Raw genomic sequence first — 26258 nt, forward strand, 5'->3', positions numbered from 1 at the left:
CAGCCTCCTTTTCTCCAGGCTAAACAACCCCAGCTCCCTCAGCCACTCCTCATCAGACTTCTGCTCCAGACCCTTCACCAGCTTCGTTGCCCTTCTCTGGACACGCTCCAGCACCTCAATGTCCCTCTTGTAGTGGGGGGCCCAAACCTGAACACAGCATTGGAAGTGCGGCCTCACCAGTGCCGAGTACAGGGGCACGATCACTTCCCTACTCCTGCTGGCCACGCTATTTTTGATACAAGCCAGGATGCCATTGGCTTTCTTGGCCACCTGGGCACACTGCTGGCTCATATTCAGGCGGCTGTCAACCAACACGCCTAGGTCCTCTGCTGGGCAGCTTTCCAGCCACTCTTCCCCAAGCCTATAGCATTGCATGGGGTTGCTGTGGCCCAAGTGCAGGACCCAGAACTTAGCCTTGTTGAACCTCATACAATTGACCTCGGCCCATCGATCCAGCCTGTCCAGGTCCCTCTGCAGAGCCTGCCTCCCCTCAAGCAGATCAACACTCCCACCCAACTTGGTATCATCTGCAAACTTACTGAGGGTGCACTCGATCCCTTCGTCCAGATCATTGATAAAGATGTTAAACAGTACTGGCCCCAGCACAGAGCCCTGGAGAACACCACTTGTGACCGGCCACCAACTGGAGTAAACTCCATTCACCACCACTCTTTGGGCCCGTCCATCCAGCCAGTTCTTAACCCAGCAAAGAGTGCACCCATCCAAGCCATGAGCAGCCAGTTTCTCCAGGAGAATGCGGTGGGAAACGGTGTCAAAGGCTTTACTGAAGTCCAAGCAGGCAACATCCACAGCCTTTCCCTCATCCACTAGGCGGGTCACCTTGTCGTAGAAGGAGATCAGGTTGGTCAAGCAGGACCTGCCTTTCCTGAACCCATTCTGGCTGGGCTTGATCAAGCCCAGCCAGTCAGCCAGCACATTCATGCATGGCAACGAAGCAGCCAACTGTGTCTCAACACTGGAACTGATCTACTCTTCGAAAGAAGCTATGAGAATCATTCATGTACATAAAGAGTGGGCAGTAGCTTCTCTTCCAAAAGATCCCCCAGTAATCAGCGCTCATGGTGGTCAGTGTTATCTGTCCAGCCTTGGAAGTCTAGACCATGTTAAGCATGGATTTAAATATGTCACTAACAAACATCAGGGGCCAGCACCAGTCTTGCTAGTGAGTTGTTTCTTCTTGCTATGCTTTTGTGTTCTCTTGGCTTTAATATAGTTATCTCAGCAGGAAAGGGTATGAGTGTCTGAGGTAAGGCATGCAGAAAGGTTATTGTGGCTTAAAAAGTGACTGACTGCATGTCAGCTAAGCCTGCAACAATGCAAGACAAAATACACTGGCTCAATAAAAGAGATTTAAGTTCTTAGTACATATGCACACAATGACTAAAATAACAGAGCTCTGATCTTAGTTACAGCTCCAAAGTGCTTCCTGAATACCAATGCCCAAGGAAAAATTAACTTACTGCCTCAGCTACTTAACTGAGCTAAATCAGGAGAGATAGCAAGTAGATGTGAACCGTGATTACTTTTGTGTGCACTTTGCTAGAGGTAAGTGAAGAGAAGCCTGAGCTGTGCCTTCATATGGTACTGCCACCCTTAACCTGCTGACCTCCATCATTTGTTGTCTTCTTTGAGGCCAAGGTATTAACGTTTATATATGGCTGAGAAGTGTGGCAAGGAGAGAAAGGTCATTGCAATGTTGTAAGGTGCTAGTATGTGCAACCAACCACTTCTCTCACCAGCAAACCACTGCAAAAGTGCTCAGAGCTGTGACTGACCAACAGAGGAAAAGAACGCAAGGCAATCTCCATGAATCTTCTTCCATTTCACCAATTTTCCTTTCCTCTCCCCAATTCTTCCTCTCTTGCTACTCCCTCTGCCAAGACAAGTCAGATGCCAAGAACTTCCCATAAGCAGTGGACCCATTAGAAATGCCTCCTGTTGAATGTACTATCTCACAAGGCTAGCCAATGGAAAAGTGAAATCACTGTACGCGTAAGTGGTAATTTAAAGGCGCTGTAGATTGACAGGCACTGAAAGAAGAGGAAAGAAGAGAATGCTTGTCATGTTTTCAAAAGACAACTGTGCATCTCCTTTTCATTACTTTTTATTACAGTGATCACAACTTCCTAATGAATATCAGTTTCTGTCACAAAACTGTAGCACATAATCTCATACAATTTGGCACGATTGACAACACAGTGGCCTCTCTGAGAAGAAAGACTTTTCGGAGTAGTCAATTATGGGAAAAAAATAACAACCACCCAAGTAATCGAAACAGTGGATAATTTGACACTTCATTTTCTACATAAACATATTTTCTTGATAAGCCATTTACTGGTTGTAAAAGTTCTAAAAGCAGAATATAAAAGTAAACAACAATCTGCTATGTAATACAGTATGGATGGTAAGTGACAAAATACCATATTCAGAAAAAAAAACAACTGTCAAAAGCAGCTGGCAATTCATGCCTGTTCTTCAAATTGTTCCTAGCCAATTGCTATGCAGCGTCCTCAGTTTGCTCTCCAGTACCCACAGCATTTTAGGTATTTCACAAACAGTGCAGAGAACCATGCAGTAGCTGAATATGAATACACAATGGACAGCCTCAAAGGCTGGCAGATACCCTTACAGCGAGTAGCCTTCTACTCCACGGATATCCCCAAGACACTAGGGAACTGACTTGCAGCCTTGTTTATTTAAAAATTAACTATACGCACCTGATCTGGTCCCTAGTTGCCACAGAGGGACAGAGTCTGCTCTTACTAACATTATTGTTCCGTCTTCCACAACACAGACCTAGGAAAGATGGATTCCTAGGACTCAATTTTCAAAACTGCTCAGCCATTTTCAGCTTGAACAGTTTTCCACAGTGCTCATGTCCCTGTGCAGAAATGTAAAAAGTGCCTATATTTTCAAAAGGATTTTAACACGCCATAGCTTTCATTAGGGACCAGAGAAGCTGGATGCTCAATGTTTCTGGAAACTAAGTACCTAAATAGGAGATGACATATGATGGGTTCTTCAAGAAATCTGGTACTTAATGACCAGAAGAGACAAGTGTACATGTATCCACTGCTCCAACAACTTTCATTAATCTGTCCATAAAAGCCCAATACATTATTCAATCTTGCTTATATAAGGGGGGGGGGGAGGGGGGGGGGGGGCACGACACGACACAAATCAAAGGTTTTGCAAAAATGTGGCATATCTTGCATTGTCTCTGTAATTATTAAGTTATAGAGACAACTCTCTGATGTCGTCAAACTTTAGCATGCTTTTGACTAGGACACCTGACGCTTCAACTTCTTCCAAACACCTCCTAGGAAACACGTCCCTTCCAATATAGCAGGGCACAAGCCAGACAGCATGTGCCACTAACATACTTAGTCCCTCCCTGCCATGCCAACTTCTTTCACCACAACCCTTCAGGCCTCCTTCCCCATTCACAACCCAATGAAGTCCCAAAGCCTTCTCAGTCCTCCTCAGCCACTCTCATTTTTGCCATGAAATTAACTTTTACCAACAGTAGCCCTGGTGAATTTTGCCAGTGCGCTGGGGAAGCTTTAGGCTGATTTCCAAGCTCACTGCTACATTAGGAGACATCAGGCATGTTGCTGAAAGTCCCAAACTTCTACCATCATCAAAGTCAGTTTTCGGCAAAGCTGACCTTGTCTCAACCCATGCCTCAGTGTAGGTGTGTTCAACCAGGTTTTAAGACAGTACTTACAACAGCAAGTCACTTTCCCGACGACTGCTGAAACAGGAGCCTTGACTCCAAACAGCCTTGACTTTGTGCATTTTCAGTGAGACCTATACTATTGCTCCACCATAAGCTTCTTAAAGTTTCAGTGCCATCTTAAAGCATGCAACATTGCCAATCCTTGGGGATGCTCTGGCAGGGAACCATATGTGCAGCAATGTCTAGTTACCAAGGGCTAAATTAAAAACCCAATGGCAGCTTTAGCTCTACATTTCTTTGCCTTTGTTGATTTAACTACATTGCTTCATGCAATTTAATTTTTCTGTGTGAAAAGTTATAGCCATTTTTAAGACATATAATAACAACACTTCAGTACCTAAAGGAACACATTTTATTTCAAACCCTTTAGAGCTATATATTATTTGCCAGAAGCATTAAGCCTTACAGCTCTGTTTGTGAAAGAGGTATTAATTTTTACAGGTTTTCTACAGAATTTGCTCATAAAGACTGCAGAATCTACCATAAAGAGGCCAAGAATCACACTTTATTTCTTCATTAAACCATTTTTCTTCGCTCAATAACTAGCTGACCTAAGGTAAGCCTCACAGAAAACCTAATGTGTAACACTAAAGGCAGAAGGTGAGGCCACTTCTACATTTTATACAGCCCTCAGAACTAATGAGACAAAACAAACAAAAACCCCACAATATGCAATGCACATACATTTGCTACCCACGCCCTGAGTGAATCTGGCCACCCCAGCCTCCACTTACCTACAGTATATCCGCAAGCCCTCCCTTTTTGCATACAAACTCACTGCTGTCCAGCCATGGTGAAACGCCACCAAACTTCACCATCTCTTGACATTCTGCAGGTTCTGTTGATGTTGCTTATCCCCAAAACCACAAAGCAGTGTCAAAAATACAGCTTTCATGCCATGGACATTAGATGAAGGAAAAAATACATACATCAGCATGCTGGCCTTGAAAGTAAAAAGCATCCTGGGAATCAAGCCTTCTAGCCGAGTTACATCTATGAAATGGGTATCGATTCCTAGAAGAGCAATGGTCTCTGGATTCACATTAATGCACAGGCCTCATGATGAGGGAAAGAATAAGGAGGAAAGAGAAATGGTCCATGCCGGAGAATTAAACTCTTAGACTGACCTCCCCTTTGGTCTGACAATATTCCTCACTGAATGGCAGTTGCTTCAGTATACACATCTGGGACTAACACAGCTAACTTTCCTAAGGGTTAAATTTTTTTTCTCTTATAACCCTCTTTTTGTAAACTGCTGGCATAAATTATTGCTCCAGTCTGCCAGGCAGCCACTGCCTCATTAGCTCTGCTAATCAAAGTATGCCTCAAGAAGATATTTCAAATTGTTAACTAGACAAAAGAGCAGCTAACAGACACGGATGCAAGGCTGAGAAACAATATAGTCTTTTCTAATAGTCCTGGAAGAAATCTGGTCCTTCTTGGTCACAGAGGACCCACAGGCACAGTGGGAATGGCAGGTCCAACCCTGTTCTCAACCCTGTTCTAGTAGCGGTCTCACTACTGATGCTTCTAAGCAGTATGCATCTGTAGTTGCAGCCAAGAGGGCTGGAAGAAAAACCCTATCTTCTTGCTCAGTTGAAGCTAAAGGACGAAGCAGACTATGAGGAGGTATCAAAGGGGCAGAAGACTGGAGGAGAGTCCCCTGACACTGATATACATTCCTTTGCAGAGAGATGGTAGCTCACCAGTGCTGAAGTCTTCAGGAGAGAGTGAGGGTTTCCCCATTCTGACCCCTGCCAGGGTCGAATCCTTTGGGGTACATCACAACAAAGCAGCAAAGCCTGCAGCGTGACACAGGGGTCAGACTCTTCATGATACATTTCAAAGAAATGTTCCACGATCTCAGGATACCTATGGACAGATCTTTAGTCCCTTCAGTCTACGGGAGGGATATGCTACCAAGCTAAAGAGCCAGACATAACGTGAAGGAGCTGGGATATTTGGCTACCAGTTGGAATAGGTAAAAGGTAATAGGTAAAATCTGTTGAGCCAGTCATGAGCAACACATTTCATGTGAGAATCACAGAGGCAGGAGCAATTGGAGCTTATGGGTAGTTTTTAAAACCTGTTTTTCAAAAAGACTGAGCATAGTCTTCCTTTGTGGAAGTGAACGGAGCTGAAAGACTGATGTCAGTGATGCTGGGTCAGGAAAATTGCAGTCATTTACGTCGAGCTCCTGAGGGAAAGCCATACCCTGCAGATAACCTAGATTTGTCCCACCAATTTTTAAATTGGTGCCCAGCACTGCGGAGGTACATCCCAAGACATATGCAGCTTAAATTCAAGGATGTATTTCCTTGCATGTCATTATTCTCATTCCCAAACAACATTAACTAAAGAGCACTGAGCTGCATGGCAAACATGTAGCTTGCCTGCTAATACTACCATGTCATTTCATCTTTCAGACCTGACATATGCTGTAGCTGCATGGTTTGACTAAAATCAGCTATTTGAAAGATCAATTGCACCTAGAGAAAGATGTGCATTTTAATTTACAGAGAATAAATAACCAGTATTGGACAAGGCAGATTGGCTCCTGACTCTGGAACGATACAGCAGGGTACACTTATTAGGAAAGCAATGACTTTACCTTTCAATTAAAACTGCAAGAGATTATAATGTTCTTGAAAGGTGCCAGAATGACAGCACTACTAAATGAAGTCCTCACTTTCTCCTTAAGAAAAATATGGCTCTTTAGGATACAGGTAGTATATTTTCTAACCCCCCTATTTTTTAGAATCTAAAAGGGAAAAAAAGAAACAGAAAAAAAGCTTCAAATAACCTCAAAAAAATGATTCAAAGTTAAGACACTGAAAAAAAGACTTGGCTGCAACATTTTCAAGACAATTCATTTTTAGGATGCAACCTAGGTAAGAAGCATTTCCAAAAATATACATCTTTTCTTTTTCCAGGATCCTATCTCACAAATGTTTCTAGCCAACTTTCCCCGATCTGTCCTCATCAAATAAGGTCACACCTGAAAACTACATGCCCACTAATTTAATTCTGGTTAAGGTAACTGACAGTGGCATTAAAATCAAGCTTTTTAAAGGAAGTAAGGCATAATATTAACAATAACGTAAGGCTCTTTTCAGAATCTTTGCAGAACCAATATAGAGAAACCTGCACACAACATCAAGGACTACCTCAGCCATCAACATGAGTCAAAATTTACATGAAGGATGGAAAAGGACATCTTGAGGTAAAAGGTTAATTAAGTCTTCATGCAACTTCCACTAAGCCTAAAAATACATCCCGTTTTGCAGATTTGCTTCAACAGTTCAACACTTGTCATATATATTTCCTTACTTAGCAAGTGGGTTTACTGAAATAAGTGGGTCTATTTAAGAAATAAATATTAAACAGGGAAGAAGATTCCAGATTGCTGGTTGTAAATTTGGTTGTTTCAATTTTGAGGTGCACAACTCCAAGCAGGCTTCCCACAGCCAAGACCCACCTCATTCTTTCCCCCACCATTAATATATTTCTACCCATTCCTAAAATCCTGACTACAGATCTCATGATGTGGAGCAGCTGCCAAACCAGTAAAGAGCCAAGCTCACCAGTTCCCTACAGCACCACAATATAGGAATCAGATGCTGGAAGCTTTTGTTGCTACTGACCTGGAACAGATTAATGTCAATAATGGAAAGGCAGTACCCTATTTATCCCCAAATTTATTCAGCACTCAGCTTCCCATAGAAATCAATACTTTTTAACAAAACTAAAATGCAAGTCCTATCATGTAAAATAAATAGATCCCACCTAAAATTCTTAACTTCTATAGAGCTGCCACCTTGGATCTACTACAGCTACAGAATAGGAGTTACATGACTTTTCCATTTGGTCAAACCTCTTCTCAAGTCACTTGTTCCAGAACCTGAAAATCAACTGCATTTCTGAATAGGCATAAGTATTGACAAAATATTGCTGTTAAATATCCATTTAATATTAATTTATGTAAATTTACAATAAGATAGTGATGAAAATGAAAATATACAGAGCCCAAGCTGGTATTCAGTAGCACTTTCCTACATTAGAGTTACAGGATCAGGCCCCTAGTGCTTGATAAAATTTAAACACATTTGTTTATACCATTAAACCATCAGTCCCAGGCATCATGGCTGGCTTTCAGTGTTTGTCAAAACTGGGTTTTAGAGCTACACTTCAAAGCTCAAAGTATGAAATACATGTTTTTACTGAATTAAAGCTAATGCCTAGACATTTGTGATCATTGACTGGATGGACAAAAAAAAAAAAAAAAACCAAAAAAACAACAACCCACCACAACTTTTATAATCTCCAAAACTAATAATTTACTTCCACACATTCACAGTATATACACAAAATCACAACACATACAATCTTACCCTTTTTTTTTTTTTTTAAAAAGAACATCAATGTAATGACTTTTGCAACTCAGGGAAGCTAACCTTCCTTCAGAAAGAACCGGTGTAAACCTGCACATCCATAGAGCGATAATGAGTTGGAGGGACACCTACCTGCAATACTTTGTGTTCAAAGGTATGATATGAATGTTGCAAGTATTGGACCTGCCAGAGAGGATGCTGTGGAGTGAGACCCTTGCTGCAGTCTGGAGAGATAGAGGAGAGCAGAATGTGACCTCCTCTAAAGACAGGAAGAAGTCACCCTCACCCCTAACTGACTGGAGGGAGGGCTCCCACCATCCTGAAGAAGGGCAGGGAACAGTCCATCTGTCTGTATTTTACAGAAGTTATGAATAAAAAAACACTTTCTGGAAAAAAAATCAACGGACCATCCTGATTTTAGAAAATGCCAACACATTTTCAAAAACCACAAAAAACCAGGCTGAGTTACTTTGTGTTGTAATCCTTTTTACTTAATAGCCTAAGAGATCAGTATTGTAAATTAAAAGGGACAATAAAAAGCCAAGACAGGTTAACTGATAAAACAACTAACAGATGTTCTCAACAACTCAGTTTTATAACAGAGAGAGAGGATATCTGTGTAAAAGGGGAAGGGGAACCTTTGATGTACAATCTTATAAGTACTATAAAATTGAAAAACAGTGTACACCTAGAGCTTTGCCTGGTGAACAATCCTTACTGTCAGAGTGAGGGGGGATCTAGACAAAATTCCTGACACCAGTTTCTCTGTTGGCCTGTTCATTCCTTGGGATCCCTAGTGGATCCTAGACAAGGTGGATTCAGACTCCACAGGACCTAGGCAACATCAGTACCTTTGGGGTCAAACTTGTTTGGGTAGAAGTGACTGCACAAGATGCAAAGCACTGTAGAATCAGACCCCTGGTCTTTCCCCTTCCCCCAGAAGATAAAAAAAGTACAAGAACATCATTAAAACACATGATCATCTCATACACAGGCCTTTTTCAGCAACCCTAACACAGCAAAGTCTCCCTGTCAAACACAAACTCAAGCCCAGTCTCAAGTCAGGACTCACTTATCCGTAGCATCATCTACAGTCCAACACATGCAGAGGCACAGAAGTTCCAGCCCACCACCACCATTCAGACAGAAAACATAAGCACTTTCTGCACCTTACTGTGGGCTCAAGCACACGTTCATGAAGTCTGAAAAGACTGGACACGGAAGCAGTCAACTACACTACAGCAGAAGCCAGCAAATCCCCTGAGCTCAGCTCTTTCTAGCTCAGCATGGACACATCGCACCTCAGCTACGGCTAAGTGATACCTAGCAAGGCAGACAGCACACAGGCAGATCAAGGGCTCTGTGTGTTTAAGGCCTCGTTCAAACCTTCTCATTACCTTGTAGCAATGACACAATCAGGATGTGGGTGCAAGACGTCCACAGGGCTGGTTTTAAAGGACTGCTACCTGACAAAAGTTTTTAAAAAAAAAACAGGAGGGAAAGGAGAAAAAGAGTGGAGTCAAATACTCAGCTGGCACAAACTCTCACAGCCCCAGGAACTAGAGCAACTTATGCCAGCCAAACTCCTGCCCCTATGGTCTGATTCCTCACCATGAGGCTTCCACATGAAACAAAGATAGGCAGAAGTTACAAACAGTTGACATGTCAGCCACAGCATCTGTCTCCAGAATGTCAGCAACTATGGTACCTGGTGCTTCCTTCTTGAGCTCCCTCTCTAATCTTGATCTGCAACTAAAGTTAATGCTGATTGGGTTTTGTGTGGTTTTTCTTAATGAAAAGTACTCCCCTGTTTTGCTTGAGTAATATGTTTTTCAGACATGAAATATATTCCTCAGGCATGACGTTCCATGAGCTGGGTGCTCAAAAATAGTGAATAGGAGTTACAAAACTGCTTAAACTGCTTCTAAATTATGCATCCTTGTGGCACATGCATCTTCGTAGCCTAATGCTGCCCATGGGTAGGTAAGCACGCACCTCGAGAGAAAGAAGGAGGAATGGTAAGATGCTCGGGCATAGCAGTTAAACATTCAGGATCATTCTGTCTCAACTGCAAAGTGAATGCACAGTTTATGTGTTTTATGACCTGTCAATCAGAAAAGAAGAGGGAGGCTGAAGACAAGATATGACCGTCCAAAGATGGGCATCCTTTTCTTTCGTCAAAGACTGTAAAAGGCCTCTCCAGCAAGTCTTACAGCTATTTCAACACAAAAACACCTGTCTCTCCGCAGCAAAATTTCAATGCCTATTTTTAAGCCTAGACAGCACAGCCAATATCTCTGTCTCTGGTCTCCCTTAAGATGGCAGAGACACAGCCTGAGCTAGCAAAAAACCCTCTCTAAAGCAATGGGCTTTCTAGCCATACAGTTAGCAGGAAAAGGGGAAAAAACCAAAACAAACCAACCCACAGAGCATTTCCAAAAGAACGTCAGTGGATTGTCACATCCTGACCTGAACTGGTCCAGTGTTCAAAAGAAGTTTAAAAAATCTGTATAAAGGCCGAAGCTAATCAAAGACACACAAAAATTTCCACCTTTGTTCTGTGCCTTTTTTGCTGAAAGAATGTGAGACAAAAACAGATGTGTGACAAACATTTCCAACAAGGCTCCAGTCAATGGTTGAGTGTTACTAACAAGGCTACTGAGCTTCCATTTGCACAGTGGTAACATTTTCTGCATTCCTTCACACTCATTTATTTCCAAAGTAAATTCATTGATTTGCATAGAATTGCTCTGGAAATTAGTATAACTGAAAGCAGGTCTGTTTGCACTTAATGGGTGGTTCTTTCCTCTCCTATATAGCCAGGAAAGGAAACCCTTCAGCAGAAATAAAAGGGAATCAAGGATGAAACACAATTTTATGGGTAATGAAGATGAGTAAAAATATTAAATGAGATGTATAACTTGAGCAGAGAGAAAACTTAACTGAAGAACCACATCTGCATGCTCCATCTTGCCAATATGCCAAGATTGTATCTGGAGTCAAACTGTGTCCAGAGCCATTTAAGAAAAGAGTCTGCAATGCAGTATTTCAGGGACAAAAAAAGAAAACATAATTCCAAGTGTCTGAACATACAGTCTTCCTCTAGTGCTGTAGAGGGACTGCAGCCAGCTACAGCATGCCTTAGTGTGCACAGCATTTGCAGGAAAGACCTTTAGGGGCTTTCAGTAAAGTGTACTGGCAGTGATGGAGGAAAGATAAGAGAACCAAGCATAAGACTTCTTGGCTCAGAGCTGACAGAGCAGATAATGACAGTCTACACTTCTCCAGAGTGTGTGAACCTCAAAGAAGAAAAAAGTTATGAAGGATGGCACACTCACTCAGGACATCTGTAGGAGTGACTGAGCAAAATGATGATTAGGAAAACTCAAGGCTGGGAAAAGGCCTCCCAGAGAAAACACGAAATAATTGTTGTTTCAAGCAAGACAGCTCATCCTTTTTGGTGCTGTGGGCCAGCTGGCAGCACAATGACACTTACACCAGCCACATATTAAAACAGAATTTGCCATCAGCCAGTCTCCTGGACCCTCAGCCCGCATAACTGTCACACCTCCCCTCCACACACACAGGAAAACTAAGCTGCTAAGTTTCAGCACTTTCCTGGCACGCTCATTCTTCAACCCAGTTTTAAGCCATGGTAGAAAAGGCAGTGGGGCATACAGCATTGTCCTGGGGTTGTCAGACAGGCACTCTGGTCTGGGTTAAAAAAAGAATATTCTAAACTGACAAACAGATGCAGAGGATGGCTTCATCTGGACTTCCATCTGGTGCTTCTGCAGTTCTGGGACCAGTAACATCTTAGTCTCCCTTCAAGTGAAGTGCTAAGAAGACTAATAAACACTTGTGCCACATACGAGCCATCATAACTGCTGTGCCCAGGAAAATGCTATCTGCACTTGCTTGGGATGTTCAGCGCAAGGGACACTGAGGACTAGGTCCAGATTTGAAAGTTCAGTTCCAAACAAGCAAAGGAGCAGCAGCACCAACACAGTAACCACACCAAGGTCATGAAGTCTGCAGCTCTGCTCCAAAAGGTTCCTTTTTGGCTGACCATGGTAATGTATCCTGCAGTACATTCCTGTAGGTGGGTTTAAAGAACCTTGGAAGATGAATGAGACATTCTGTAAATTAATTTCACCCTAAATAATGAATTACACACTGGAATAACAGTCTTTGCTGCTTCTCTCACCTCCGTCCTGAAACTTGCTCAACCTTTCGAAGTATGATGATATAGGAACTTGAACAATATCTAGAATTGCCAGCAGCGTCCGGGTCAGTCTGAGAAGCTCACTAAAACTATAAAAGCCAAAGTATATGAGGTTTCGAGCCAGATGTACCACCTATGAGAAAAAGAAATTAAAAATGAAGTAAGTATCGGCAACTTTTGTGGTATTGGGCTGTGCAATACAGTTGCATTTCACACAGCAACTTTCACAGAGATCCAGATCTAGAGTGCATTCAAATTAGTACAAGTCTTTCCACTGATTTAAATGGGCCTTGGACTGAGGCCAGTGACACCAAATGCTTTTCAGAGTTAGACAAAACAATCAGTCAGTCAAACTACAAGAGAGAGCAAAACCAACATGAGATTTTAGAAGGCTTGAAAAGGATACAGTTGCAACTGGGAAAATATATAAGATCAAGAAGCAAGACTCCAGGAAATTGTTTAAAAAGGCAGCAGCTGTAGAGAAGATTGCAGTCAAAAGAAGAGTAAGACAACTGTGGTAAGTTTGAATAGAGGTGATTTCAGATGACCAGAGACAGGAGTGACAAAGCTTGGGAGGTAGGTTGGAGGAAGAACTATAAAAGCTGTAAGCATTTCCCCGTTATTCAATGTTATTTGAACCTAGAAGATTTAGGCCCATCTAAAGTTTACAATTCTAAAGTCAGGAATTGCAAACAATATTTAAAACACAAGATTAGGTTATTCAGAGTATTTCCTTCAGTGTCATATCTTACACAGAGAATGGTACTTACTTATATTGAAGAATCCCTGCATGCTAATTCACTAATGTGGAAAGAAAGGGCATATGACCATTCAGCCACACACATATCCCTCCTCCTGCCACTGAAATGCAACCATCTCAGGAAAAGGAAGGAAAAATACAGCTGTTTGACAGCAGACAGTAATACTATTTTCTGCAGTAACAGTCATCACCAAGAACACTGGAATTAGGAACTGGTGCTTCTTTAGGACATTTTACATGGACACTTATTCTGCAACTACCTTTACTTTGAAAGAGCCAATGTCAACCCAGCTGGACTGAGGAAGAATACTGTAAGTAGGACACAGATAGCTGAGAAGTACCTCAAATGTAAGTTTATTTTTCTCTTTGTCTCCAAAAGGAAAGGGCTGATTTACAACTTCTTTCAAGTACTCTTCTACAAATTCCATAGTTAGTGCAAACTTCCTCTTCATTTCATTCCTTGAAGAGTCTGTGAAAGAATCATACCTACAATGCAAGGCACAGAAGGAAGAAAAATTAAACACCTCTCATATCAGGATCAGCTGTCACTAAAGAATAAACAAACCAATCACAATGCTATAAAATTATTGTCAGTTCTCTGGAAGGAGAAGGGGTAGAGGTCATCTAATTCTGCACAGGTATGCAAAGATGGCAGACAAAGGATGCACAAATCTTCCCTCCAACAGCACCAGGAGGGGTTGCAGTGAATGGGAATAATGGAGACAGGAAAATACTACAGTTCTGGCAGATAGCACTCTTAAATCTTGCTGTGGCAATTCAGTAAGTCACTAAGTTTCAGCTGTCCTCTCTGCCCATCAGCCAGAGTTCACTATTTCCGCAAGGAAGACAGCAGTCAGGAAAGCAGCTCAGGACAGTCAACTTCCTCCTTTGCACCACCAGCTGGGACTGATTTGTCATGTAAAAAAGTCCTTCATCTCACTAACAGAAGCAATACCATCTGCTGCACTGCTATACTTCTTCCTCTTTGTCTCTTCAGCCAGATACCCCCTGTCTGGGTCTAGCCCAGTGGCGCTGCTCCATCAAATCAATTAAGCCAGAGGGGGTTCCCATTGAAGTCAATGGGCCCGTCTCCCATACTTAAACTTAACACATGCTTAAGTACTTCACTCGATGGAGGCCAAAGTCTCTGTGAACTATTTCTGGGGCAACAGCTGTACCTAACTGTAAATTCTGGCTTTCCAACTGTGGCTTTCAGTTGAGCTTGAAGTATAAAACTAACTTCCAACCTAGCAAACGTGTATGTTAGACACAACTGGATTACTTCAAGTTCAGCTGGTCTGAGGAAAGGCCATTCCATTTTTCCCCAGCTTGTTCTCTATAAAAACACAGTGAAAAATGAAACTGAAGGATTTCCACGTAAAGCTACCCATAGAAGTTTCCAAGAGTAACGACAATTAATAGCTCTATGTTCTGGACAAAATACCTTTTCACATACACGTTGTGTTGACATCAGACATCTACAACCATTTTGTTCTGAGACTAATCCCTACAAAATGTACTTTAGTTTGCACCACTTTCAACTCACTCATGAATTGTGATCTTAGTAGGAATTTCAGTCCACAGTCTGGCATATCTGACAGGTACCACAGATTCCTGAGGATCTCTGTCCACATGCATGTGTAGCATCAGTCGGCAAAAAGAAGCCCGGAGGTCATAAGGGAGGCTTTCATCAGACATACATCGTAGGATCAAGTCTACCGACAGCTGTGCAGAAATCTGGTTGATAGCTAGGTATTGGCGGTCCAGGCACATTCTTGCAAAGAGGTTCAGTTGGTACCTTAAAAAAAAATAACAACATATTTCCAACTGATTTTTTGAATACCATGAAACAACGTACCTCAGAATCTTGCTTTACAAGCCTGGTATCAGCCTTTCTGATGTAAATGCTAAAAAATTACAAGAGTCACTTTGCTAACCAAGGGACCAACTTGCCATTAAAAACGCTAAAATCAGGCTCCAGCCCTTGTGAAGACTGGGCTACCTTTGAAACTCAAAGGGAGCATTGTTCAGTGGAAGGCTGAAGCATTTGGACTATTTGTTTTCAATCCGTGTAAGACACTTTTCCATGGTCCCATCTCCCCTCTAATCCTCAGTACGTGCAGGACACTCCTACCTCAGAGCACGCCCTTGCTTCCAGGGCAGCACAATCTAAAAATATATCCCAATAAATAAAAGGTAAGAGGTAAAATGATAGAGACACATAAAGAGCTGTCATGAGCAAAGGAACCCCAAGATCTGTCTGGAATAGAGAGCAGAGATTGTGATGCTTCCTACAGGAAAAAGCTTGAAACAAACTTTTAATCCCAGTTTCTGGCATGACCCGGTTTCCTTTTTTGATATTGGCAAATGAACTGGATAAGAACAGCACCAGGCTCTTCGGAGAATTTACATTTTCTTCCATTTCAATAGGCAGTTTTACCTGTAGTAGGTAAGAACTTCTAAATCTGCTTTTGTGCCCTCCTTTGCCTCCTGAGCCAGATGCCTAATGGCTTTGCCATGGGGCTCCTTGTTACTGTCAATCCAGTAAAGCCACACTTCCTCTTCATCAATGTCATCCGAGATGACTGGGCATTCCAAGGGATTGTCCATTTGTGTTGAAACCAGCCTGCAAACACAAATCATTCACAATGGAGCCACTAACAGACTGCTACGAATGTAACAACAGAGCACGGATAACAAAAAGGTATGTTCCGATTATGGATGCTCACTTGGTCTGAATGAGAATGTCAGCATTCCCTGGGCTCAGCATAAACTTGCAGATGAGTTCCTGAGTTACTGGTATTGCTGTGGTGTTAGATACACACAGGTCTGATAGATAATCCAAGAATCTGCAATCAAAAAAACACAGATGCAACAGAACACAAGAATTAAAATACTACACAGAAACACTGCAGTAGAAATCTCTAGCATCCATCCCTAATATGCTCAAGGGAGCATATATCATGAGATTTATCAACATACGATCTTTGCTCATTCGTACTATTGCAACTTACAACAGATAAAGATGAATAATAGCTTTGAGAGCCACCCTGAATGGTGCTGAACAATCAGTCAGGGAGAGAAAAGAAAAATATCCCCAGTGTGACACTTCTCAGCAAATCAAAGGCCAAAGAGTTGTGCCAGAACTTAAAAGAGCAGCCTGAGGCTGTCTTAAGCTTGACTGACAGGGGACCTCCACTGAAGGCCCTCGTCCTTGTCAGGAACCAAAAGCAAGAGTACACATTCTCACCTATCTTCCCCATCAGGTAACACACGTCTCCCTAACCCAAGTAACAAGATGTTACTTGTGCTGGGCATAGCCATGTGCCCTCTGAGGAACTCCATTGCACTGGAGGAGTCCACACCTCCACCTTTTAAAGATGCCTTTTAAAATCTCTGAAGTGACACAGCCAACAATTAGTGAAGAATGAAGATCTGGCAGGACCTGAAGACTGGACCTCTGTATTCAAAGAGGTCATTCCACGTAAAGCAGAAATAACAAAGCTTTGCATGGAAATCGGTTTCCTATGAATTTGTCTCTCGAATTTAGGTCTTCTGATGTTTAACAAGGTTCAGGCTGAGGCTTTCCTTGCAGTTGGGACATTCATTAGGTATCTGCTTCTTGTCCCTCTTTCATGGATTCCTCTGTGTGTATTAACAGTAGTCCATATTGCAGCCTTTGCCTCACTGGAATATAAAAAGGGCCTCTTCCCTCTATGTAGCTGCTTCTTTTCATGACATTCATAGGAACTGAGTATCTCCGAGCCCACCACTCCTCTAGCAAATGTAGCTAAAACTGGGCAAGAGGCTCAAGAGCTAGTGGGGGAGCAGATATGAGCAGGCACACACACACAGATCATACACTCCACTTCCTTAGAAATCCAGATAAAAAATTTGACCATCTATTATGAGCCATTCGAGGATCCAATAGTTTGAACTTCTATAGGTGATCATCCTACAAGAGGGAATCAAAAAAATCATTTCTGCGTTAGCACAGACCACACTCCCCACAGAAGTCTGGGAACTCCAAGGGATGAGTAGAGAAAGCATTTTTAGGATACACTTACGAACAATTTTACCCATCGCTGAAATGAAGCTTTGTGGCAACAGGTAATTAACAGTACACAGCAATATTGCATCACAAAGATAATATTAAGTAAACAGCACACAATTACACAGAATTCTGGGGGAGTTACCTCATTGGAGCTAAAACTTGGGAAATTTTGTAGCTCTCCTGTTTTAGAGCATGCTACCACCATTCTTACTCACACAAACAGTGCTGCAAAAGTCTACAAGGCTCTCCATGAAAACAAGTGCCTTTACTGTTCAGATTGCACCATCTTGGCAAGGTGTATTTTTCAAACATTTATTGCTCTTGGACTTCAGCCTTAAAGAAGTGAACGTATATTTTAATGCACAGCAATCGCACAACTTAGTTATGCAACACTACTATGACATCCTCCACCACAAAGTGACATGAGATTGTCAATAAACTGTAGGACCCTTCAGCACTGAGAAGGAGCTGATGTCATGTGGTTTCCTCTTAGTACTGACCAAACCCAATAGCATGGGAGAGGCAATAAGATTACCAAGTGAAGCAAAACGGCTGCAGACATATAGAGAATAATTGAAGCAGTGAAGCACCAGGGCCTTGAGCAATATCCTTAATCGCTAACAGAAAAATGGTATTCACAATTACAGAGGACATTATTTGGCCTTCAGTACATTAGTTTGTTATATTTGTATTACTTCAGCAATTTTACAACTGAAAATCCAATGAAAAAAATAGATAGATTTTCCATTTAAAAAATCCATTTCCTTTATATTCTGAGCTAAAGCTAATAAAAAAAATTTCCAACTGAGTGAAGTTCAAGGCCAGAATTTTTAAATTGGAGCAAGATCTGGTCTAAAACACATGTTCGCTGGGATCTTCACTGTCCTAAGCCCCTTTCAGGTCTGACCTGGAATCAGGACTGCAGGAAAACTGATATTAATAAAAGTTTAGAAAAATTGACATCTGTGTAATTTGCACCAAGATTATTAGCAGAGGAACCAACAAAAGTGGCAGTTTCATAGAGGAGCTGCAGAGTTATGAGAAATTAAAATTTCTGTTTGCTTCTCTCCGTCCCAATCTGAACTAAAACCAAATTTTCAAAAGTGTTCTGTAATGTATAATCCTTGCTTTTCAGTAAGCTCTAGTTCTGAAATGCAGATATGGTCAAATTCCAAGAATTACAGGTATTTCTGATATTTTCTAGCACGACACTACATGTGGTTTTTTGTCTGCCAGGTCAGAAAAAAAATTAAACTGGGAGAAAGAGACAACAAAACAATGAATAGCAAGCAGATTCACAACTACTGCAAATATAAAAGCCTATCAATACAGAAAAAGAATGTTATGTGGACCACTTCAAACCTTGGCTCTCTATTTCTCCTGAGTAAATTAACAAATGTCTCTATTTCTTTAGCCGTGATGTGTTTCTCTAGCAGTTTTCTGTTGTTGTGCAACAAAGCTGTGATGGTGTCTTCTGCCAGAATATCATAACCAATCTGGGACTGCATGACGCAGAAGTTCTTAGCAATATATTCCTGCAAAAAATGAAAATTCCCATGATGACCTGTTAAGCAGTAACATTTTTCTTTTAGAACCAGAAACATCCAGCTCAATTAGCAATCAAAATAATCAAAACTCTCCTCTCTGAACTGGCCTGAACAAAAGAACGTCTGAACCTAAAATATGTACCCCAAGAAACACATTCAATATAAGGGATGACTAATTCTTCTTATTCTTTCATAAACAAAAGGAATGAATCCATGAAAATAAATGCAAAATTCCAGAAATGGCAACCAATTTCTTTGAAAGGAAAAACCAAAAGGTTTTTATAATGTTTAAGAAGCTTTCTTTCCTGAGTCTTCTGTCCTCACTTTCTCTCCCTCCAAGACAGAAATATTTCTGTAAAGCATTAGAAAGAAAACAAGGAAGCCACACATAGCAGTTCAATCTTTTATCTCTAGTCCCTTTAGTCCTATAAAGTTAGTGCAGTTTTTCCCCGCTGCAATGTGTAAAGCACTCGACACCATGTTCTGAAATACTTCTTGCTCACGGGGAGTCTCCAGCAGTGGGAAGACAGGCTATCTGATAGAATAACCTCTGGTCTGATTCACTGCCATCCCTCTACAAATATTTAAGCAACAGAAACAGACAGTTTTGCAGACTTCCAACTTTATAATCCAGAGTCCAAGAGCATAATTTTAATAACAGAAAGCTCATGAATGAAGCAGTGGACCCCAATCTCAGTCTGAGCCTGAAAAATTATAAGGTGAACCTATGATATTCATTGCCAATCATTCAATTCACATACAAATGCCTACAAAACAAAAACACTGTTCCTCAGCATAAGGCAAGTATATGACAGTGACTTCTTACTACTAACCTCCTCAAAACCCAGTCCTTTCACCATTACCACAGAATCGCACTTGTAAATGCAGAGAGCAATGCCAAGCCCAAGATATATAATTATAGAAATGAGGAGGAAAATTATCTTGGATACCACTGACCTGGTTCTTCCTATAGTCCTGTTGGGAATGTCTGAGAACTCTGTAACATAACCTTAACATGTATTTGTATGGAGCATATCTCTGGTCACCTAGGTCTTCAAGTCTCAGCATCGATCCTTCGCCTTTGTCCTTAAAAGGAGCTTTGAGGATGCCGAATATCTGTTCAAAATCAAAATCACTGAGAATAAAAATCAAACGCAGATTTTTGCTTAACTTATAGCACTCAATGGAAATCTCCTCTGACGGGATCAGCACAAGGGCCTTATCAACCAAAGTCAGAAGTGAATCACTGCAGTTATCTACATATGGCTAAACACAAGTGTGGGCACAATCTCAGACATTACAGCTTTATGCGTTTAGCTTTACGTTTCCCACCTATCACAAGCAATGATTGACATTGCTTTCTCTTTACTGCTATCCCCAATTTTAAACATTGTTAGTTAAGTGCCTTAACTTTGTATAAATTAAGGATGAAAAAGGAGGACAACACTGGCTGCTGTCCAATTTCATCCTTTTCGTCTTTTTTTTTTTCTTTTTAATTTCAGTAGGCTACTTGAAGAGAATATTAATTTTGATTTACATGCAAGTTGGCCCTCATACAAAGTAAGTCAGGGATCCATAAGGGCATGAGAATTTTTCCTATGTGGGGAACACTTGCAGGATTGGGACCATGTTGCAAGCTTGTTTCAAATTTCATCAACGATTTGCTATCAAATGTAGCCTTAAAAGTAATCAGAATCACATGAAACTAACACCCATCAGACATGGCCCCTCGTGCTTCTGTCTGATTCACAGACCAAGAGGTGAGCCTTGACTAAGTAGTGTCATATCTATCCAATCCAACCAGACACAAACCCAACATGGCATAAGCCAAGTTACCTAAAAATAACATTTTCTCAAATCACTCTCTCCTACAATCTGTTTTGTAAACACAAGCAAGTTATTAATACAGTAGGACATACCTGAGCCAATATATTTTGTTCCCTCATTAATTTTTGTCGTTCCCGGTTTGGCTTGGTAATGACCACATCCAAAACTTCCTGCCCGTTATTAGGCACATCAGCAACAAAGAAAATGAGATCTTCCAGTAACTTGGTTACAAACCTAGAATGAATAGACAAATCATTATTATATACAGTCATTCAACACTTGCTAGCATTCATTAAGAAAGAAAATCACCTTTTAGAACAAGCTTTATCTAGCGCAATGGAACTTCAATCACTGCAAAGTTAAGTTTGACATGTACTTAAGGATTTCAGACCTTGGTTCAGCAGAGGCTTAAATCCATCACAGGGATGTTTACCAAGGCATTAAACAACAACCAGAGGGAAAAATGGAGAAAAATACAGGATGCTGGATTGATGCAGGGTATTCAGAAATCCAAAATCTATACCAGCTGGCCTCAAGGCCCAGGAACAGTAGAAAGACAGTCTTACGCAGCCTAGCAAGGATTTTTATACATTATCACAGACATGGGTCCGTGAAACAAGATGATGGACTCACTAGAGGAATAAAAACATTCTGCCACTAGGCTATTTCCCTACTGACCCAAGAAACTATTGAAAAATTACTATATTTGTTTCACTCTTTGCTACACAAAAGAAGATTTGGCAGAAGCAAGTGCTAAAAAGGACAGAGGCAGTAGTAATTCCTTCTCTCCTACCTTCAGAAAATGCAAAAAGAAAGTGGTCATTGCCTCCTTGTTACTAACATACTTCGCCAGGCATGCACAGAGAGTATGGATGCCCACAGATTTCACTGAATCTCCCTTAAAAGAACTTGCAATCTTTTACAAACAAAACCCAGCATGTCTCCCACCCTAGGGAAGCATCATCTGAATTTGGACAACATCAGTCTATAATTACTAAACCTGTAGGCATGCTATGAAAGTGGCAGGAAGATGCCCAGTAGATTTTCAAAGTCATCTCTGGGAGCCAGACACAAAGCTCCCATTACCCACAAGAGGGCTGGGCTGTTCAGCTAAACCCTCTGAGTGAGCTTTAGCTTTAAAAGTCTCAGCCCATGGTGGAGAACAGCAAGGTCCCCCCCAACAGAAAAAGCAGAAAAGACAGATGTAGGATGGAGCAACCAGGAATAAACTGTTGGGACCACTACTTACCTAAGCAGGAAGGTGATAAGACAGGGAAAAGAGGTTGTTTTTTTTTTACAAAGGAAATCACAGGAACTAACAAATAATGGCACTATTCTGAAACCACTCTGAAATGTTTTACATGTGTGTTGTACCAATCTGTCAACATCAAGACTTGACAATACTGGGTTGCAGTGACACAGCAGTGCAAGGTTAATACAGGGATGTCACACCTTCATTATGTCGTATCCCTCTCTGGTTCAACTCAATCATGAAATGGCCCATCAGCTTTTCAAGGCCAAGTACCAACACCCAGGCCATTACAGATCTGCCTGTTGTGCTAAATCCTCCAGCTGATATTAAACCACCTGGTCTAATTGCTAACGACAACCAACAGCAAAAATTCAGTTTTATCACCAAAAATTAACATTTTCAGCAAAAAGCTGTGTATGATGCACAGTGGAATAGAAGTTACAAATTAACACTGCCAGAGACGCTGTCTAATATTCAGCTTAACCACAGACAGCTGAAAACAAATAGTGAACTACATCACTGACAGTGGGATATATTTGGCTACAATATACAACAAAGTCCCTTAATTCAGGAGCGGGTGTGAAGAACAGACATTCTAATAGCGGTACAGCTGAAACATGGATGAATACAAAGGGTAAACACCAAAATTATGTAAAATAGGAAAAGAGAACAGGGAAAAACAGAAATAAGAAAGGGACTATTGGGGCAGCTTCTCAGTCACTCTGAGACCTCCTTCTACTGCTCTCGCAGCATGAATGTGCGGTACAGTGAACTCCACACGAATCAAGAGTCCTGCCATGCTGCCCGCTGTATAGATGGCTTTCTTGTACGTGAGAATCAAATGCAATGGACCCCCATATTACAGCTCAGCAGTAGTTTATCAAAGGAAATTAAGACAAACACTTTGCATTTGCCCAGGGAGCTACCCATGTGGCCAGTGAGCTGGGGAAGTGCTGTTTACCCCCATTTTACAGCTGAGATACACAGACCAGCCTGAGGTGCAGCAAGGATGTTCTGACAGAGATGGAATCTAATCTCAGACTAGCACTCTCACCACTGAAGTGTCCTCTCCCAGTTGCCTCTATGTCCACACGGATGTTACTAACTTACCCCTTACTGTGATGTCATGGTGTCACGAGTAACCAAACACCAATTTAGGAGGGAAAAAAATAAAACTCACTAACCTCCTTTCATTCTGGGTTATTGTTCCATTCTCCAGCTTTTTAACAGTTGATGCTAGAACCTTGTTTGCGTCATTGGCAAAGTCCAAGTCTCTGACCTCAGACAGAGGAACCGATACAATGGCAAAAGCTTCCTTGTCCTCTTTTGTTTGGCACGTCCCAATCTGCAATAGTTTTGGGTTTAATACAGGTAAGCAATCCTCTTAGCTTTATCCTAATTATTATGCATATTTTATATGTTAGAAGTGAGATCACCAGTAAAGAACTTCAGGAATGAGTTTGGGATTTCAGCCCTGAGATATATGTGTTTACCTTTAACATCACAGGCCTCTCTTCATCAGTGTCTATCGGAATGCTGGTACTAGTGACCCAAGTGTTAGTACATAAATGCCTCAGTCGGACGTATGAGTTCCTAAAGGAGAACAAAGCAAACAACAGGTTAGACGGATCAGTCCTGAGTTAAAGTGGGCAAGGTGGGATGCAATGCAACACATGACCACGACATGAGACTTGAGGGCATAAGTCACACCAGCCACTTGTAATAAAAGGGTGAGGGAGACCTAAAGGATACTGCAGTACCCTTTTCCCTTGTTTCCTTCTTTCTCACCCAGAACAGAGCTGCAAGAAGAACAAACAGCATCTTGGGATTATGCAGAATGCTGGTTTTAAGTATTTATATAAGCCTGGGAGAAAAGTATTCCTTAAAGAAAAAAATTAAAAAGGAAGGTGTTATAAAATCCCATCTGAATAGAAATACATTTCATGAATAAAACCAATTCTTATTATTTTTTTCTGCAAAGTAACAAACCCTTTCAACCTGCCACAGCACAAAAGCTAGAAAGTAAAACTGACCATGGCTTCACAGCTTCACCATTATGATCTGCAAACCCTTGTTCCAGGGAGCAAGCATTTACAGTATCAGTTCTCAACTGAAAATCAAGTGAACAAAGAGCAGACATGAGATTCTTCTAAATTCTTTCCATATGATAATCTGTGGTATTATCAAAAAGCAGAGCTGAGAAATCAATTACAATTTTTACTCTGAATTCTACTTTTTAAATATATTCACTGTGGTCTTCATTCACACTCTCCCTTTCATGCTGATGGGCTTTGAGTATTCAAGTAAGCAAACTATCTGGCAAAACTTAGCATAGCAAATACACTTCAAAGCTGCATACATCAGTATTTGCGGGTACCCAGCTTTAAAATCCACCCTCATAACAACTAGCCCCAAGTGTCTGTATGCCCATTCAGCCACAACCAACACCGTGTGACTTATCTAGCCAATCTCAGCTAAGCAACACAGTTGAAATTTCAAGTATTCACAATTAAAACCCAGAAGCCACTTGCTGAATTCATCTGAATAACAAATGTGTTCAGTGGCATCGTGATCTGACAGGGAAACAGAAGCCTAGTTCACCATACATGTTATTTTGTTGGAAACAATTCAGTTAGATCTATTAGCAGTACAGTTTTTTCAAACACTGCACAGGGCTCAATTCTGTCCTCATATATATCTGTGCGATATTTAGCCCATTATTTTTCTCTTCACAGACTCTCTTTAAGTGTCACTTGTTTTATCCTTATAATTATTTTACCCAGTCACAGCAGTACTATCATGTTTTATACATCCCTTGTTTATCCATGAATACTCCTCAAATTTTAACTGATGGAAAATACTTGCTCATGTTTGATTTTTTCTGCTTTACTCACCAGCATAACGCTAGGAAGAAACCCTGTCAATGCAGCGCTATTTTTTGCCTTTTTTTTTTTACCTTGGAACCAGGCAATCAGCTCTCTGAAGAGTGGTGGCATCCAGTTCAAAGAGAGATGCAATGTCATTTCCATGTGGCACAGAGACCAAAGTATACATAATCTTCTCCCCTGCTTGGCGTTTCTTCTTTGAAGCAGGAAGGTCGCCGTCTCTCTGCTGATTAGGCACAAGGGTTATTTGCTTGCATCAGGGCCCATTATAAATTCTCCAATTACCTTGAGGACAAGTAATACATCTGAATTGTACTTTTTTCCCTTTTTTTTAACATTCTAGTAAGAATGTACCATGACTGGCTTTGGAGTGTGTAACACAAAGGATGCACTTTGCCCCAGGCACATGGGGTCTCAGACAGTCATTATAACAACAGCAGGTCACAAGCTGCAGACAGCCTGCAGTACTGTATACATTATTACTTGACACCTACAACTTCAAAAAAACCTGCGGTAGTTGCAGACCCTTCACTCCCAACAGATGTAACTACACAGCGCTGGTTTGGAAAGGGCCAAAGTTAAAAGAAGAGAACTAATGAAAATTGGATTTTTTAAAGGGGGGAGGGGATTAAAAGAGTAAGCAATTTGCCTAATTCCACTGTTGTTTTATTTAAATTTGCTCATTTTTTTTCCTCTCATATGGTCAGAATTACAGCAGCACACTTTCCAAACAGCAAGAGCCAGAATATCTGCTCCACTAAGACCAACTTGTCTTTGGAAGGGGGGGGACACACAAAGCACCAGCTAGATTGCGTTACAAATCTTAGCACAGGCTGATAATGCATTGGAGGCTGGATCCAACAGAGGTCTGAGTGTGCCCACTGAAACTGGAGAGGTTTGCTCCCTTCGAGGAGCCTAGCTTTCAAGTGACAGATTTATGTCGTGTCGGTGCCTCAAAAGAGGCGTGCAACTCTAAGGTGGCAATCTTCCTCCCACCATCTGCTGAAGGTCCACAGTAATTTTGTGACCCAGCGCCACTAAGCAGCCATCTTCATCTTTAGTTACCCACACACCTTTGTCTTCACAGACACCAAATCCTACCTTCCCTAAGCACGTATCTTTGCTTGAAGGAGTAATTCAGAGTCTGTGCCCGTAACCACGCAGCAACCAACAGAATTACTGGCATTAGTAAAAGCTGCTCCTCTGGGGTGTTGAGTTACACATATTACAAAAGACTAATAACCAATTAAGAGACTGGCAGCCCAGGGCCCTTCACGTACACAAAATATATCATGGGGGGAAAAGGAAAAGAGGAATGAAGAAAGCCAAAAGAGAAAAATCAAATGCTGGAAACCTGAAATACTATTATAATGATTTATAGTGCACCACTAGGGAAGAGATGTACAAAGCAATGTAAAGAGGCTAGACTGTACTCGGTTTGCATTAGTACCTTGATTAAAGCCAAACTGTAGGGATAATCAAGGGCAAAGCTTTGATTATTCATATTGCCAATTGACTAAGCAACAAAATCAAGGATGAGTGAAACTATGTAAGAAA

General features: G+C 41.4%; 1 protein-coding gene across 3 annotated transcripts in view; it reads right to left on the reverse strand.

Moving 5' to 3' along the window:
• ITPR2 (inositol 1,4,5-trisphosphate receptor type 2) overlaps positions 1–26258 on the reverse strand; it is a 269451-nt gene that overhangs the window by 166800 nt on the left and 76393 nt on the right. For all 3 annotated transcript variants that reach the window (XM_075506773.1, XM_075506765.1, XM_075506756.1), the window contains 11 exons: positions 24773–24927; positions 23310–23409; positions 23001–23161; positions 20657–20798; positions 19695–19853; positions 18553–18725; positions 15866–15985; positions 15577–15762; positions 14683–14934; positions 13478–13622; positions 12359–12509 (listed from right to left, as the gene is read on the reverse strand). In XM_075506773.1, the coding sequence (XP_075362888.1) occupies positions 12359–12509; positions 13478–13622; positions 14683–14934; positions 15577–15762; positions 15866–15985; positions 18553–18725; positions 19695–19853; positions 20657–20798; positions 23001–23161; positions 23310–23409; positions 24773–24927 (1744 nt within the window). The remainder of the gene's footprint in view (positions 1–12358; positions 12510–13477; positions 13623–14682; positions 14935–15576; positions 15763–15865; positions 15986–18552; positions 18726–19694; positions 19854–20656; positions 20799–23000; positions 23162–23309; positions 23410–24772; positions 24928–26258) is intronic.

The sequence above is a fragment of the Mycteria americana genome, chromosome 1 (assembly GCF_035582795.1).
Source record: "Mycteria americana isolate JAX WOST 10 ecotype Jacksonville Zoo and Gardens chromosome 1, USCA_MyAme_1.0, whole genome shotgun sequence".
NCBI classification, from domain to species: domain Eukaryota; kingdom Metazoa; phylum Chordata; class Aves; order Ciconiiformes; family Ciconiidae; genus Mycteria; species Mycteria americana.